Genomic DNA, 17,098 nt, shown 5'->3' with positions numbered 1-17,098 from the left:
TGGCAATATTATTACCCAGTATATAATTTAATCATAATAAAATCCCCAGTGCCTTTTGCGTCAGCATTATGATGCAAGGTTTCTTATTTAAAGCAATGAAGGACCCTACACGTCGAAAAATGATGCTAAAGGGATACCCTGTGCATCAAAAAATGACGCCAAAGGGTCCTCACCAAGCGTCAATATGTGAGTTGGGAGTGAGAACGTGTTGGACCATTCTGTTTTTATGGTAATACAAAATAAAATAATCACAGCACTGTTCCAGCAAGTCCAGGTGCTTCAACCAAACAAAAATCTAAATCTAAGTCTAAAAAAAGTGAACTCTGGAAATGTCTTGCAAAAATACTTCTTTTTAATACATAACAGAAGTTTCAGCCAGAGGCCTTCTTCAGTCAGGACCTAACATTATGTGAATCGAACATGTTGAGACATTTATCAGCTAAGGAGCAATGCTTACTAATGGCTATATATTAGTTAAATAATAGATTTAAATGTGTGTGTGTGTGTGTGTGTGTGTGTGTGTGTGTATCAGTTTATGTCTGACTGACTGTACGCATTCTTTTCCCAAATGTCATTCTGGCATCTTTCTAATTTATTTCTATCTGCAGTATAACATCCAGCTGTACTCATGCTCACAGTCTGGTCAGACAGCAGAACAGGTCTCGGCAGTCAAAGGCATGTATGTTTAGTATGTAGTTTCACACAGGTGCTGGTTTGGCTCAGGCACAGCTTGTTAGAGGATTAAATGAGCTTTTAGTCTAGCCAAAGACTGTGCCTTTTGTTTTGTGTGTCTCTTGTGAAAATAAAAAACAAGAATCAGTTTAGTCCACAGGCATGAGCATTATGTGTTTTCAAAGCTGAAATATTTGAGGGCGTTATTTTCAAAATGGTGACATGCCAGGGCAAGGAAAAGTCTATGTGCATGTGTGTGAGTACTGAGTGCTCTGGTTTTCTGGAATACACAAAACAAAGTTTATCCATAATACAAAGACATGCTGGACAGGTAAATTCACTAAATTGTCTGTACTGTAGGTGTGATCGTAAATGTGAATGTGTGCATGTCTGTGTGTGTTAGCCCTGTGATAATCCATACATCCAGGCCATTTTCCTGTCTGCAGTCAGACATGCTGGGAAAGGTTCCAGCATCCTACAGATGACATTTAAAAATTATTAATTTAAAAAATATATGTATGTACAGACTAACCCTGACTTGACTTTAACTCTCTCCCTAAACCATCTCATTCCCATTTTTTTCATGCAAAAATGTAAGTACACACACACACACACACACACACACAGTAGTTAATTACATTTGAAATGAATAAATGAAATGAATGACTACTGTTAGTGCTACCAATAATACATATAAAATATTATTTAAACTAAGAATGAGTATTTCAAACATGCATTAGAGTAAGGAAATTTTTTGCAGAAATCATTTGAGTGTTTCCTTTAACTGTGTTATACAGGAGTCATTTAGAAGATGCTTTTATCCAAAGTGACTGAGGAATACAAAAAGCAATTCATCTTAAGGAGGCAGTAAACATGAGATGCTAGTAATACGTTTCAAATATTGTCCAGAATAACACAGGCCAACAAAGGGAGGGACATAAGAAGTAGTAAAGTGCTCATGGAAGAAATTGCTCTTCAGCTGTTTAAACATAAACAACTTTACATCATGAAAGAAAATGATTGATTAAGGTATCTTATTGGTTCTCACCACATTGTTTGGTAAACTGAAAATAAATAAAGAGCAGTATTAATTGTCATCTCCTTATTTTTGTACATTATACGTCTTTCATAGAATGCCAAGGAACCAAAGGTTAACAAGAACCGTAGGAACTCCTTGAAGCAGTCAAAGATAGAATCTTTTTTTTACAAGTTGGCTGCAGATAAAGAAGATGAAAGTACTGTTTCTAGTATGTTTTAATAAATTGATAAACTATTGTCTATTGTATTACAGTCCTGAAAATGGTTTCATTTAAGAACAATAGTAATTGGTTCTTTAAAGATTAGTTCACAGGACATAAACATTTATGATCATTTACTTACCCTAATTTCATTATAAATGTGCTGTCCCAAAAACAATGTTAGCCAACTATGTTCTCAAGGTCATTACCAACATAGTTAAACACTTCTGTCTTTTAGGAAACCATAGTTCCAGTTAACTTTTGCAAACAGCATTACAAACTTGTGAGAGCTGTAACTTGAGAATTACAGCTCTCAACCTGTGGTGAAAAGAAAAGGGAACCCCAAAGTATATGGTAAAAAAAAAAAAACATATTCTTCATTACACCTTTTATGTACTTTAACTACAAGTGAATTATTAAAGGGGTCATTGGAAGCTCATTTTACATAAGTTGATATGATTTGTTAGGGTCTTAATGAGAAGTCTATGACATACTTTGGTTCCAATTTCTCAGTGGTAGTATAAAAAACACCCTTTTTACCTTGTCAAAACAGCCCTTTTCACAGTGAGCTGTTTTGGTGCATTTGCCTTTAAATGCTAATGAGCTCTGCTCACCCTGCCCCTCTCTTCTTTGGGGTGATGAGCAGTACTGTTTACTTTAGCTGACTGCTAAACAACTACGACTGCTATGTTCATTACATCCAACAACAAAACACCTCAACTGCTCAATCTTGTCATTCTTGTCTTCTTCTGCACCAGAGTTGACACAATGGCGGTCGGGCTGTTCACAGCTCTCTCAGCTCACTCAGGGCGGGTCTAAGATAAGACGGCCATGTCAATCAACTATCGTGGGAATGACCTTGGTCTGTGTGATGTCACACAGGCAAGATGCTGAGAATGGCTTGATTTGAAAAAGGGGATATTACGTATAAAGATTAAAAAGATACCACTGGGTGGATTTTAATCATTATAGGGTGGTTGTGTACACACACTGCCAACACACATTTGTGTTCAAACAACATGTAAAAGTGTGTTTTGCATCCGATGATCCACTTTAAATAAAGGAATACTTTCAGCGCCCTTATTATCATTCTGCTCTGACCTCAGTGGAGGTCTGTAGATGTCATGATCAGAGCACAACACTGATTTGTTTAACAGAACATTGTTTAATGTGAGCAGTTATGTAAAAGTACAACAAGCAAATCAGATTAGATTTTAATGCCTCAATCCATCAGGCCAAATGTTTAGAAACATTACTATTTTTAGAGCATACAGCAAACATCACAGGAAATAAACATCTAAGTCCAAGAATAAGGTTTTGGAGGAAAACCTGAGTTGACCCAACTTGTTAAATTTCTCAGTAACACTTCAAGTCGAATGTTGGTGAGATGTTACAAATTCTAACAACATGCAGAAAGTCCATAAAACTGATTGTGTCAGCATTTGACTAAAAATGGGTTAAGAGAAATACTGTTGTATTATAAAGGCTTTTTTTTCCTGACAAAAAAAAAAAAGAAAAAAAAAAAGAAAGAAAAGAAAGAAAGAAAGAAAGAAAGAAAGAAAAAAAAGAAAGAAAGAAAGAAAGAGCTATTCAAACAGCTCTACACAACCGACTATTAAAGAGTTTGTGGGTGTTTTCTTTTCCTTAAAGTTTTCTTCTTGGCTCCTACATAAAAAGTTATGCATTTGTTTAAAATCTGTTTGTGGGTTAAAATTTGATGACTAATAATGACTAATTTGCCTTTGCTCAAAATTGGATTGAAAAGAGCATTAAAAGCTTTATGAATGCATTGAAAACAAATTTGTAGCTTTTCAGTCGACTCAATCATCCAGTTCAATCCATCCACACATACAACCACGAAGGAAGAAAAGATGAAAGAGGCATTCATCTCTACTCTCAGTCTGCAACTCATTGTGTGTGTGTGCGTGTAGATCTAAAATATGTTGGACATACTTGATTTTGACGTTGATCACAATTCCATATATATATATTCATCTATAATCAACTGATTCATGCATTGTATTTTCCTGTGTGCTTTATCATAATCCTAAATCTTAACCCATGTGGTTACCTTTTGTTACTCAGTATAATGAATTGCGGCTTGACACATATCTTATTTACACTACAAAATGTATATATGTATGTAAAGTGTACACATACATATGTGCTTGTTCTAATATATTAAAACATACAATAATAACATATTGAAATGTAAACCTTTTTATATATGTATAATGTTAAAGATCAGTACAAGTCTTTGTACTAATTGGAATCACTGAAAACTTATACATATACAAAATCAGACACTTACTAGTCTTAAGCAGGCAACATGCTGCATTATGTGATATTTCACTATAAAGTGACAACTTGCTTCTGTTTGATGATGTCAGAGAGACTGTGGTCACCTGATGGTGTTGCTGAGGTTGCTGAAAGATACGGATGAAATCAGTGTTTCCGTCAGCTCTTTCATGTCCCTCCCAGCACAATCTGAGCCAGCAGAGATGACCTGAATTGTCATTTTGAAGTCCTCATCTCCTTTACTGATAAAACCTGCATCACCTTTCACTGTGTTTGTTGTCTAAACAATGCATACATACAGTAATCTGCAGAAATGTGGGCTGAGAACATACATATAAACCATTTTCTAATTCAATCCCATTCATAAAACAATGATTAAGCAGAAGTTAGAGTGGAATTATACTCCCAATTATACCCCTGCCCCTCCAGAAAATCTGATTATCCTGTCAAGTGCCATTTCAGACAATAATCATTTCTTTCATTTAGCTGTTTATCCTGCATGCTCCACCTGCTTTATTTAAAAAATCAACCATATCCTTCACAAGTCAAAACTAGCATGTCAAATATAACAAAGAGAGAAATTGGAATGGGAACATAATTGCATTCCATCTATCTTCTCCTTTATGTCTGTCAGCTTCTTCTCTGGTGGCGCCAGGTTTCCACTTCTCCAACGCAAAAGGAGTTGGATGTTTTTAGAACCGCTCTATGTCACTCAAGCATTGCTGCCATATAAACACATAAAGCCAATTCAGCCTAAGTTACTACATAAACACAGTGATCAGGTTGCGTTCTCACCCACTCATTCACCCATCACCCTCTGCCTTGCGTTTCACAGAGCATTTTGTGTAAGAGCTATGTCTATCAGCATTCCAGAGACCTAGAAGTGTTGATATGCATGGCAGAACCAGAAAAAATAAATTTACATAAATTAAAAATAATATGAGTCGACTATGAACTTTTGTTTTGTTTTGTTTGTTTTTGTTATTATATGTACACATGCATCAGTCAGATTTTCAGCCCTGTGTGCCATGATTATTGCTTTTTTAAGATGGTGTGTCAAGATAAAATTAGTTCAACTTGTAAAAATGTTTTGTAACCCCAAATTTTTTTTTTTCCTTTCTGTCTTGTGTGAACACCCACTTAAATTATAAGAAAATATGTTCTATAAAGTTACACAATAGTCTACAACAATTAAATTAGTCAGTAAGCAGACTGTGAGAAAATATGGCATTGTACAATCTTAGGGTCTAATTTGTACAACTAATGTTTACTGTGTTACTGTATTTTTTTCAGTCTTTCACCATCTACATTTGTAGCCTTTTTATATATATATATATAAATCAGGAACAAATTAAGTGTCTGTTCACAAAATAATTTTTCACAAGTTCATTCATCACAAATCCATTCTTGAATAATTTGTAAATAAAACATTTGGGGTCAATTTTTGTTTTTACAGCTCACCAAGGCTGCATTTTTTTCATTAATCAAAGATACAGTAAAAACAGCAAAATTGCAAAGCATTTTTACAAAGTTTTCAATTTGAATATATTTTAAAATGTAATTTATCTGTGCTGAAAAGCTGTATTTTCAATTAATGTTATTTTGATCAGTGTAATGCATCCTTGCTGAATACTGAAAAGTTTTCATTTCTTTTGTACTGACCCCTAACTTTTGAATAGCAGTGTGTGTATGTGTATTAATGTATATTATTATATCCATTGAATGTATTGTAATTCTTCCTCTTACACTCAAATTAAATATGGCATCTACCGGACTAAGGTCCATATATTCTGAAGTCTGAATGTCTGTTGTTAGCAAAATTTGGGTTGTGATTTTGAAATCTCTTTACCACAGATTTTTGTAGTGTTTGGAAATGAAACATCCTTTCATAGTTTGCCAAATGTCACATCATCAATATTGCGTATTTTATCTCAGCTGAGGCTGTGATTAGATCACTGGCAGTATTTATGTGACTCTCAGTTCACGTTCATGTCTCGAGAAGCCAAAGCTGCTGTCAAAGCCAAGGTCAAAGTGAAATTCACCCTCTCTCACACATTCTTCATCTGTCTCTCCCAGCCCCCCTCCCCCACACCCCTCTGTTTCTTTATGAGATTTCTCATCTATACCTTCTCTCATTTTGGTCTTGTTAAATGGTGCCCATGGAGGGAGAGCGGAGGACAGAGGGAGGAGAAGAAAGAAAGAATGAGAGGCACATTTGGGGGATCCGCTCCATTCAGTAGGAGGAGGGGGTGAAGGCCTCTGTGGGCCGTAAAATCTGGAGTTCTGAAGACCCTGTTTTAGCTGTTTTTCTCTAATTTTTTACAAGTGGAGAGTGAGGGGACAGCTGCTGCTGGTGTGAATGGCTGGCCAAGGTGACTCACTACCAATAAAGTGCCGGTCAGGCAGGCCTCAGGCCTCGGTCAGACCACAGACGGGCTTTACGGGCGATCTTGAGACTGGACCTCTAGTAAAAAGCCAGTCATCCAGGCCTGAGGAATTTAGGGTCCAGGAAACAAGAGCATGAGGGGGGAGAGGGTGTCTAGAGGTGAAAGTTTAACTGAGTGACAGTGTGGATTTGCGCAAAATATATAACACTGGATTCACACGGTGGTGTTTAAATTGGGCAAACCGTGTTAGATTACATGTCTCCGTCTGTATGGCTGTTGTCCAGGATGTTTATGAATCTGACTGTGGTACCATTTGGGTGCATGACAGCAAGTTGAACACAGGCTGAGTTGCCAGTCAAAGCATATTATCAATTCATCTATCTGTCCTGGAATTAAAATTTCCATCTCTCTTATCTTTCAACACCTCTGCCCCTCAGTGTGCTCACAAAATATTTATCTTCAAGCTCAGACCACTGGGCAGATGCTTGTCAATGATTCTGACAACTTCAGTCATCCTCCATCCAGTTTTACTCTCTTTCATTCTTAACATTTTACTATTCTTTAAAACAGTGGTGATTTTTTTTTTTTTTTCAGTGCAGAACTTGTCTGTGGGGGTAGAGGGTTTGAAAAAACCGACCAGATTACCTTAGTAATCACCACTAATTGTCTGTTCTTTTTCTTCCTGATTTCTACAGCGGTGGAGACCCAGAGCACAAGCTCGGAGGAGATGGTTCCCAGTTCTCCTTCTCCACCCCCTCCTCCTCGTGTCTATAAACCCTGCTTTGTGTGCCAGGACAAATCTTCTGGCTACCATTACGGAGTCAGCTCTTGTGAGGGCTGCAAGGTATGCAACCACATATATACGTTTGACCAACTCTTGTTTCAGCCACATCAATTAGCCCCCCCTCCCCCTCAAATTATATTTATGGTTTGGTTCAAACCTGAAAAACCTTATGTAAGAAAAAAATGCACAGAAAGGCTAATGTAAAATGCACTTTAAATACATGTCGTGGTTGTTTCACTTTTATCAGTGCAAAGTACACACATACACAAATCAAAACCTGAAAAGGCATTCTCTCATGTTTGAACCCCATAGTGGGAAAATGATTTGTGTCAAATACAGCCTACCCTGAAGACAAATAAGACACTTCTATTACATGTAATTTCATTATAACACAGCACATTCATACAAATAAGCAAATATGATGATTTGAGTGCTGCCACCTAGTGTTACTGCCAAGATCAAGACTTTTGTTTTCATTCAAATATACTCTTTGGTGCCCTCTGCTGATCACTCTGTTGAAGTTAAAGGAGAAGTTCACTTCCAGAACAAAAAATTACAGATAATGTACTTACCCCCTTGTCATCCAAGATATTCATGTTTTTCTTTCTTCAGTCGTAAAGAAATTATGTTTTTTGAGGAAGACATTTCAGGATTTTTCTTCATATAGTGGACTTCAATGGTGCCCCGAGTTTGAACTTCCAAAATGCAGTTTAAATGCGGCTTCAAACATTCCCAAAAGCGGTTGTAAATTATCCCAGCTGAGGAAGCTGAGGTCTTATCTAGCAAAACGATCTGTTATTTTCATTATTTCATTAAAATACAATTTATATACTTTTTTAATGTCAAACGCTCGTCTTGTCTTGCTCTGCCTGAACTCTGTTTTTTTCCGGTTCAATACAGTTAGGGTATGTTGAAAAACTCCCATCTAATGTTCTCCCTTAACTTCAAAATCGTCCTATAATCCTTTTTGTCCTTTTTTGTTAAAGGGTGCAAAGACTGGGTCGGTACTTCTGTAGCGATGTACACTCTTAAAAATAAAAATGCTTTAAAAGGTTCTTCACGGCGTTGCCATAGAAGAATCATTTTTGGTTTCACAAAGAACCATTCAGTCAAAGGTTCTTTAAAGAACCATCTCTTTCTTACCTTTTTATAATCTGAAGAACCTTCTTTCACCACAAAGAAAGGTTCTTCAGATATTAAAGGTTCTTTATAGAACCATTTAGACTAAAAAGGTTCTTCTATGACATTGTGAAGCACCTTTATTTTTAAGAGTGATGATTTTGAAATGATTTTTGAAGTTGAGGGAGAAAATACGATGGGAGTTTTTCAACATACCTTGCACAGCCTTGAACCAGAATACACAGAGCTCAGGCAGGAAAAGAGCAAGAAAAGATGAGCGTCTCTGGTTAAAAAGTATTTAAATGTAAGTATTAATTAAGTATTTTGTAAATGAAAATAACCGATCGTTCCTCGGCTGGCATCATTTACAACCGCATTTGGGATAGTTTGAAGCCGCATTTAAACTGCATTTTGGAAGTTCAAACTCAGGGCACCATAGAAGTCCATTATATGGAGAAAAATCCTGAAATGTTTTCCTCAAAAAACATAATTTCTTTATGATTAAAGAAAGAAAGACATGAACATCTTGCATGACAAAAGGGTGAGTACATTATCTGTAAATTTTTGTTCTGGAAGTGAACTTCTCCTTTAAGAAAATCTGTTACCTATTATACAAAACTTTTAGTAATTTTCATGATCTAGGTTTCATGAAATCACAAAGTCTTTTATTTTCAAGTTCAAACTTGAATCATTTATTTAAACTTACCTTTTTCTATCTATATTTTTGTGTTTCTCTCTCTTATCTTCATATCAGGGTTTTTTCCGTCGCAGTATCCAGAAAAACATGGTGTACACGTGCCATAGAGACAAAAACTGCCAGATCAATAAGGTGACAAGGAACCGCTGTCAGTACTGCCGGCTGCAGAAGTGTTTTGAGGTTGGCATGTCTAAGGAAGGTACAAATCAGAGCAGTTATTTATATATCACCAGCTATACTGTTCTCAGTTCACACAATGAATAAAGACATGCAATTGTAGAGTGAATTCACAAGTTTGTGAAAAGCAAATCTATGATTGCGTCTTGTTCTGAAGTACCTAGCATGAATAAAACCCTAAAGAAATTTTCTACTGTATTGTCTTATTCTACTCTATGAGTTGCATGTAGCATGAGTAGCATGCTTTTGTCATGTATGCTGCATGGCTGGCTTCATTTTGTGTTGTTCTTTATCTTTAAGCGGTCCGGAATGACAGGAATAAGAAAAAGAAGGACATAAAAGAAGAGGTGGTTCTTCCGGAAAGCTATGAGCTGAGTGGAGAACTGGAAGAACTGGTTAATAAAGTCAGCAAAGCACACAGGGAAACCTTCCCTTCGCTCTGTCAGCTCGGAAAATACACAACTGTGAGTTCTAAGCTCTCATACAAATTCATGTTCATATCTTCCTTCTGTCAGTCAGCTAAATAAACGCTAACATGAGCAAGAATGTGTAAGCCAAGATCACACAATTTTTCTGTCTGTCTGTCTTTCTCTCTGTCTATGTGAAATATAAAATATGAAAAATGGGCAGTCACTGCTATAAATGCTTTTTGAGTGCTTTGAGCTTTACCTAATGAAAGTATAGCACCAGTGGGGTAATGAAAATGCTCAAATATTATTATTATTATTATATATTTAGTTTTTACTTACGTTAAAATAAATGTATGCTATTACAACTAGACATAACTGCAACTGTACAGATCTAAAATTAAATTAAAAAACAAATGATAAACTATGATTATGAATATTCTTGAATATTCTTCTATTATGAATATACGTGCCTAGGGTTTTTATTAGTAAAACTGCATTGTAAATATTTTCCATGTGAATTGTTGTAAGTCAGAATTGTATTACAGATATGTGCATTGTGTATTAATAGTTACATTTTTTAACTGGCTATTCAAAACTAAAATGCAACCAATTAACACTGAAACCTCTGTACATCTGCTGCATATATCTCTTATTGTACTTGCTGCTACTAACTGCTGCTACATATACACACAAAATGATTTTCACCTGTTTTTCTGAATTTCTATTGAGTGATTTATTGAGTATTTGTTAAGATTTTGGTTAAATTGTATGGAAGTGTATGGAAAAGTGTGCTGTCTTACTGTTTTAATCTCTGTTTCAGAATTCCAGTGCAGATCACAGGGTTCAGCTGGATCTTGGACTCTGGGATAAGTTCAGTGAGCTTTCCACAAAGTGCATTATAAAGATTGTGGAGTTTGCCAAACGTCTGCCAGGTTTTACTTCACTTACTATTGCAGACCAGATCACCTTACTGAAATCTGCCTGCCTTGATATACTGGTAAATACAACAAAAACTATATACATTTTATCAACAACCTACGTTAAGCTTAATGTTTTAGGAGCAGTGCAAACAAAATTTATTTTTGCATTGAAAGACTAGATGTAACACAGGGTAAGTGGGTAGAACACATGGTTTAAATTTTACTACAATGGATGCAATATCTTGAAGGGATAGTTCACCAAAAAAAATCTGTCATCATTTAGTCTCTTTCCACTTCTTTTAAATCTGTGTGAGTGTCTTTCTTCTGCTGAAAACAAAAGAGTATATTCTGAATGTGGTTAACCAAACAGTTGATGGTAGCCATTGACTTGTGTAATATTCTTCACAATATCTCTTTTGTGTTCAGCAGAAGAGAGAATCTCATAAAGGTTTGGAACAAGTGGAGGGTGAGTAAATGACAGAATTTTCAGTTTTTCAGGGTTTTGTCAGATCAGTGTGTCACTCCTGTCAGTGTCTATTGCTTTGGTCTGTGTCTACCTGTACAATGTGAATTCAGTGCACATAATGTGGGATTCAGAAAAAAAAAAAAAAAAATGTCAAATTCATACATGATTCACTTTATAATGCATTATAATGCATTGCAGATGTTGCGGATTTGTACACGCTACACTCCTGAACAGGACACTATGACCTTCTCGGATGGACTGACCCTCAACAGAACACAGATGCACAACGCTGGTTTCGGCCCACTCACAGACCTGGTGTTTGCTTTTGCTGGGCAGCTTCTACCTTTGGAGATGGACGACACAGAGACAGGGCTGCTTAGTGCCATCTGCCTCATCTGTGGAGGTACTGCTGTCTCTCAGTGTGTTATTTGCTTCTTCTTCAACTCCTTATAGATAGAAACTCAATTACATGGGAAAACTATGATATATAATAAATAGTTGTAATAGTGAAAATATTTTGAGTTCTATGGAGTGATTAGCTTTTGAGTGCTATTTTTATGGTGTGTTTACACTTGTAGTTTGGTTTGTTTGATTCATTTGGTCCAGACCAAAAAGGAAAATGATACATTTGGTCCTGGACCGCTTAGCGTTCACACTGGCATTTTTGACAGCAAACCTAAAGAATCTGTACCTAAAGGCATAGTGATACGTTCACTACTATGGTCAAGCTGAATGACATGTATTTTGTGATGGAACTCACCGGATACTCCAAACGAAAGGAAAAGGAGTGTATGATTTAAAGCGGCACTGCATTGACTAATTGGTCTGCTCAGCACCGCTTTATATCGAATACACTTAATACCGTCTGCAGGACTAAGCGTGTTCATTGTTGCGTGTATATGATTTTATTTTCACCACCTGCAATCTCACAAAGAGCTCATAAAAGGCACTTTACCTCACTGCTGCTCCATGTTTGCCCTCTGCTGTTGTTTTGGATACACTGTTTTTGGTTCATTTATAAGTATTTGGTCCGTGTTGTGTTCATACTTCATTCGAACCACACCAGACTTCGTTTGGAAGTGGACAGAGTTCGACTTAAAGCGGCGCTGTGGCTGTATGACATCAAAGTACCCATTCACTGATCCCATCATTTTAGTGGTCACGGTCCGCTTGTTTGGTGCGTATCAAGGTTCGGATGGCAGCGTTCAAACACTCAAATAAACCACACTAACAGAGCAATTGCACCAGGGTTTGTTTTAATTCAACCAAGCATGACAAGTGTGAACACACCCTTAATGTTTGCACCTTCAGTAGTAGCTGCTCTGGTTGTAATGCTTCTTTCATAAACATTGTTACTCAATGGTTGGTTTATTTCCTTCACCTGTTGTCAAACTCTGATTGACATGTCATACCTTTCTATGACTGGATGAATGAGTAGACCGCATGGACCTGGAGGAACCTCATCGGGTGGACCAGCTACAGGAGCCTCTGCTAGAGGCATTAAAGATCTACGCTCGTCGACGACGCCCCAACAAACCTCACATGTTCCCACGAATGTTAATGAAGGTCACTGACCTCCGAGGCATCAGCACTAAAGGTATGCATTGTTTATGTTTGTATGGTACACAATATGAAGAATGTGATTCACTAAATGTGATAGTCTGGAAACTTTACACTGTGATATGTTTAAAGCGACTCGACTAGTCAATAGCTGCTGACAGCACCATCTACTGGTACTGCCTAATTACTACTCGATGCAAACTACTCTACTACATGCTAGAGGTCTTCACCCAACCAGGTTCAGGTCCAAAACTTTGATGAGTGTCTCAGACATGGAATGGGACTGACATTAGTAGCCTCGGTTTTCGGGAAATTTTAAATAAATGTGTTTTTACTCTTTTTTTTTTTTTATGTGCCATTTTCCATTATTCATTTATCAATTTATGCATGTCAGGTCCAAGAAGTGACTTAGGCCAATTTGGGTCAGGTACTGATCTTAGGACCACAGAAGACCTCTAAAAAACACTATTGATAAATATGTCAAATATGGACCTAAATGAAGATATTAAAAACCAAAAAAAAAAAGATGATCATCTTTGTGTGTTTAGGGGCAGAGCGAGCCATCACTCTAAAGATGGAGATCCCAGGCCCAATGCCTCCTCTGATCAGAGAGATGCTGGAGAATCCTGAGGTCTTTGAGGAGAACTCTGATTCTAAAGACACTGGTGCTTCCGCACCCCTTCCCGCCTCCTGCTATCCAGGCCATCAAACGTGAGAGGGATGAGGAATCTGCTCTGGAGGATGAAGAAGACGAAGAGGATGAGTGTGCAGAGGAGGCACGGGACAGAGCAGGGGACAGTGAGGATGATGAATGGGGACTCCTGCAAGTGGATATTGGCGGAGCTAGAAAGAGTGCGACAGGAAGAGCACAGTGATCGCTGGAAGACTTGTATGTATGCAAGTCTAAAACACACAGAAAACAGCGGCCAACATTATATTTCAGACACCTGTTGATACAAACAGGTTCATCATTCAGTCAAACAAACAAACAACATAGTTACTCTTCCCATAATGACTCAAAAAAATAATCCTCATCTGACATAAACATGCACAACTTTGCACATCTAGTTTCCCTCAACTATCCAAAATCAGTAAAAATAAATCATAAAAACTGAGAAAATGATACATGCCAACACTGTTACTTCAGACTAACTGAAAAAAAAGAAAAGAAAAGTGAAAAAGAGTGCTAGACCAGAGATAAGCCACTGGGCCATATCTGGAAGTTACTTCTTGTATGCATATTTGTACTTCATTTGGAGATGCCAAATATTTGAGAATGGATCCCAAAACTTTTTCTCTGTAAGGGAAACATTTTTATGAGTGTATATGGATACATAATCAGAACTGATCAACGAAATAGAAAAAAAACAACAACTACAAACAACCACATAAATGACCAATTCAACTCAAAACCCTTTTTCTAGACATACATTTACTGCATAATGTAACTTTGTACTCTTGATGTTGCATTGTCTCAGTTATATTTCATTTTGTATATTTTCAACAATGCTATGCTTCTTTCAGTGTTTTTTTATGTGTTATTGATGACATGCCTTTTTACAAAACACTCCAAATTCACAGCCCCACAGCCATACTACTCCACATCTGAATTTGACACACTAATTTTAGGGTTTGTGGCATTAGAAGATTATACAATTACATTTTTAAATGGAAAAAAGACCACCACATTATTACAAATCAAACCTTTCACTCAGGGGAAATCAAGGACCAAAGATGATCTACAAGTTTCTAGATCAGAACATGCGTGCACTATTCAAAAATGTTTTATCTTCAGCTATGCTATATCAAAAAGTAATATTAAATACTTAAATGTAACATTTTACTCTGGGATCTACAACAGTTGCGTGATTAGGTATTAAAAGCAATAATACGCTGATATATTATACAATGCAGTATCTTGTATAATGCTGCAACTCTAGACTGTCAAATATGAGCCGAACATCTCAGCAAATAATAGCAGTGGCGTGCACAAGCTGTTCTTTTCAGTTCCACAGTATGTTAGTTTTTTTTAGGTAGTAAAAGAAAAACATTGCAATTATGGTGCTATATAATAAAAGAGCTTCACTATACAACTCCAGCAGATTGGAGTGGATTTAAAAAGTTACTGTGTATTGCTTTAGTGGATGTTTATAAAACTATAATAATAATAATAAACTTAAACCTACTCTTTTTTTTAATAACTTATACACCAATTTTCAACTCTAATATACATTTTTCTACTTACTAAAAAGTACTATGGTACTATAAAAGCATTCTTTTACATGTGTTGGAGCACCATGTATTCATATTCTATATGAATATGGGAATCATTCAGTATCATTACCGATGGATACCTCCACTGTACCAATTTTATTAACAGAATACAGTAAACTAAAATTATGTGAATATAGGTCAGAGTGTAACCAACAGTGAGCACAAAACAAAACTGTTATCATGGTAATACCATGGTATTGAATGTAATTCCATGGTACTGAATGATTACCACATTCATATACAATGGTATTTACATGTTAATTCAAATTTACCTCAGTGTTACCATTGTGCATGTACAATAATATTATTTTATGTTAACAGTCATTTATAGGTGAGAAAAATCATGGAGTAGTTTTTGATTATTAACAAGATTAATTAGTATTTTAATTTAGAATTTTAGTATTTATTCATTATCTTTTTTGTCCTTCTGCCCATGCTGAGGACTGTGCACGCCACTGATAACAACATTATACCTCCTCACATGACAGAACAGTGTTACCAAAACAACTCATAAGCTTCTGATTGCTGCATATATAGAAGCAGCACGGTAAGATAATTGGGATAGAGCCATATGGTTTGAGGTTGTAAGCTGTGTGCATGCATACTTGTATGCTATTTGCTTAAAACTGTAAAGATATCTTCTTTCTACTTCCATCTTTCTACTTTTGTGTCACTGCAAACTATTTCATTTGAATACATCAAGAGGATATCTCAGACTTTTCAGCTTTTTTTGTAATGTTGTTTTCTTAAAATGTTCTTTTTTTTTTTACATATATAAACAAACATCATAGGCTATACATGTTCTTTTATTTATTGCTTATTTATCCTCATCTTGTTACATTTTTGTTCTATCTGTAGTCAGTGATGCACGTTATGATCTGGGTTTTTGACTGCTCCCATAAATTGCTGTCTGTCTCTATTGATATCCTCTTGCTGTTTAGTGGAGTATGTCTTTATTTTCTGCCAGTGATCAGCCAATATTTAGATATTGTTATAGACAACAAAATAACACGATTTCCATAGATTTCTAGTTTGCAGAACAGAATGAATGCATGATTACCACAGAGTGTGCTTGATAATTCTGCAGTGATCATAAAGTCTAGCAGCTTCATGTAAATGCACTGATCCGGATACGTAACAGGGTAAATATGGCCTGCAGTGGCAGCAGTAAACGGTGGTACTCATTAGAATTAATTGGTCTCCAGTTTATACTTCCAGTTTCAGACCAAAGACATATTTGCAGTTTAAGTTTAGGCATGTATATGTGTCCACTTATGATGTGTATATTCACATTAAGCTGTTTTAATTACCAAGGGAACACAGCCATGTCTCTGGAAATATGATCAAATTCCCTAGAAATGCATTAATCCCTCCACGTCAGTTCAATTTTGACAAATGTATAAATGTAGCAGTCCATGGCCACAGGATATTAACGTTTTTTTGTGAATTGTCAAAGCATTTTTTTTTCATATGTCATGTCTGTTTTGTAAATTAAACATGAGATATTGGATTTAATATCAGAGACTTTTTTTTTTTTTTCCTTTTCCTTTCTTAAATAGTGTTAACCTTTTGTGCTTGTATTTTGTCATTTAGTGCAGTAGAGGTAATTTTTTTCCTTAATGAAGAATGCTTTTTGGTGGTTTGGAATACGTGTATATTACATGTTTATTTGCATTATTTGTTGCTAAATTTGTCATTTAATTTGTGACGTTGTCTCTCTTTTGGGTTTCAAAACATAGGAAACATGGTGGGTCATTTAATGGTAAGAACTCCATTAGGTGAGAATCCAGAAACAACTTTGTGTTTTAATGCACATTTTTAATTTTACAAATTGTTTGTATTAATTATCTTTGTTTTTTCTTCTTTCTGTTCTGATTACTCAACATCTTTAACTATGTTTCACAAAAGCAGCTTATGTGTTCTTTCTTATTAAAAAAGATTCCCTGTTTTTTTTTTTAGCAACATTTAAAATATAATAGCATTTAATGTTTGTTTGTATTTTCATCCATGTTTCATCTCCACATTCTAATGTTGTATTTTCTTGTTTTAAGCATTTCTCTCAGTTATGTGCCTTACAAGAAATGTCCCAAATGTCT

General features: G+C 36.0%; 1 protein-coding gene across 1 annotated transcript in view; it reads left to right on the top strand.

Annotated features, from left to right (window-relative positions):
* rargb (retinoic acid receptor, gamma b) overlaps positions 1-13,603 on the top strand; it is a 40,722-nt gene extending 27,119 nt beyond the window's left edge. The window contains 8 exon segments of the mRNA XM_051122206.1: positions 7,291-7,439; positions 9,253-9,394; positions 9,673-9,836; positions 10,603-10,779; positions 11,367-11,571; positions 12,607-12,765; positions 13,277-13,397; positions 13,399-13,603. Of these exon segments, the coding sequence (XP_050978163.1) occupies positions 7,291-7,439; positions 9,253-9,394; positions 9,673-9,836; positions 10,603-10,779; positions 11,367-11,571; positions 12,607-12,765; positions 13,277-13,397; positions 13,399-13,603 (1,322 nt within the window).
* The last annotated feature ends 3,495 nt before the right edge of the window (positions 13,604-17,098 follow it).

Source organism: Labeo rohita, chromosome 11 (assembly GCF_022985175.1).
Source record: "Labeo rohita strain BAU-BD-2019 chromosome 11, IGBB_LRoh.1.0, whole genome shotgun sequence".
Lineage (NCBI taxonomy): Eukaryota > Metazoa > Chordata > Actinopteri > Cypriniformes > Cyprinidae > Labeo > Labeo rohita.
The sequence above is the reverse complement of the archived record's forward strand: the minus strand, read 5'-3'. Positions and strand labels throughout refer to the sequence as shown.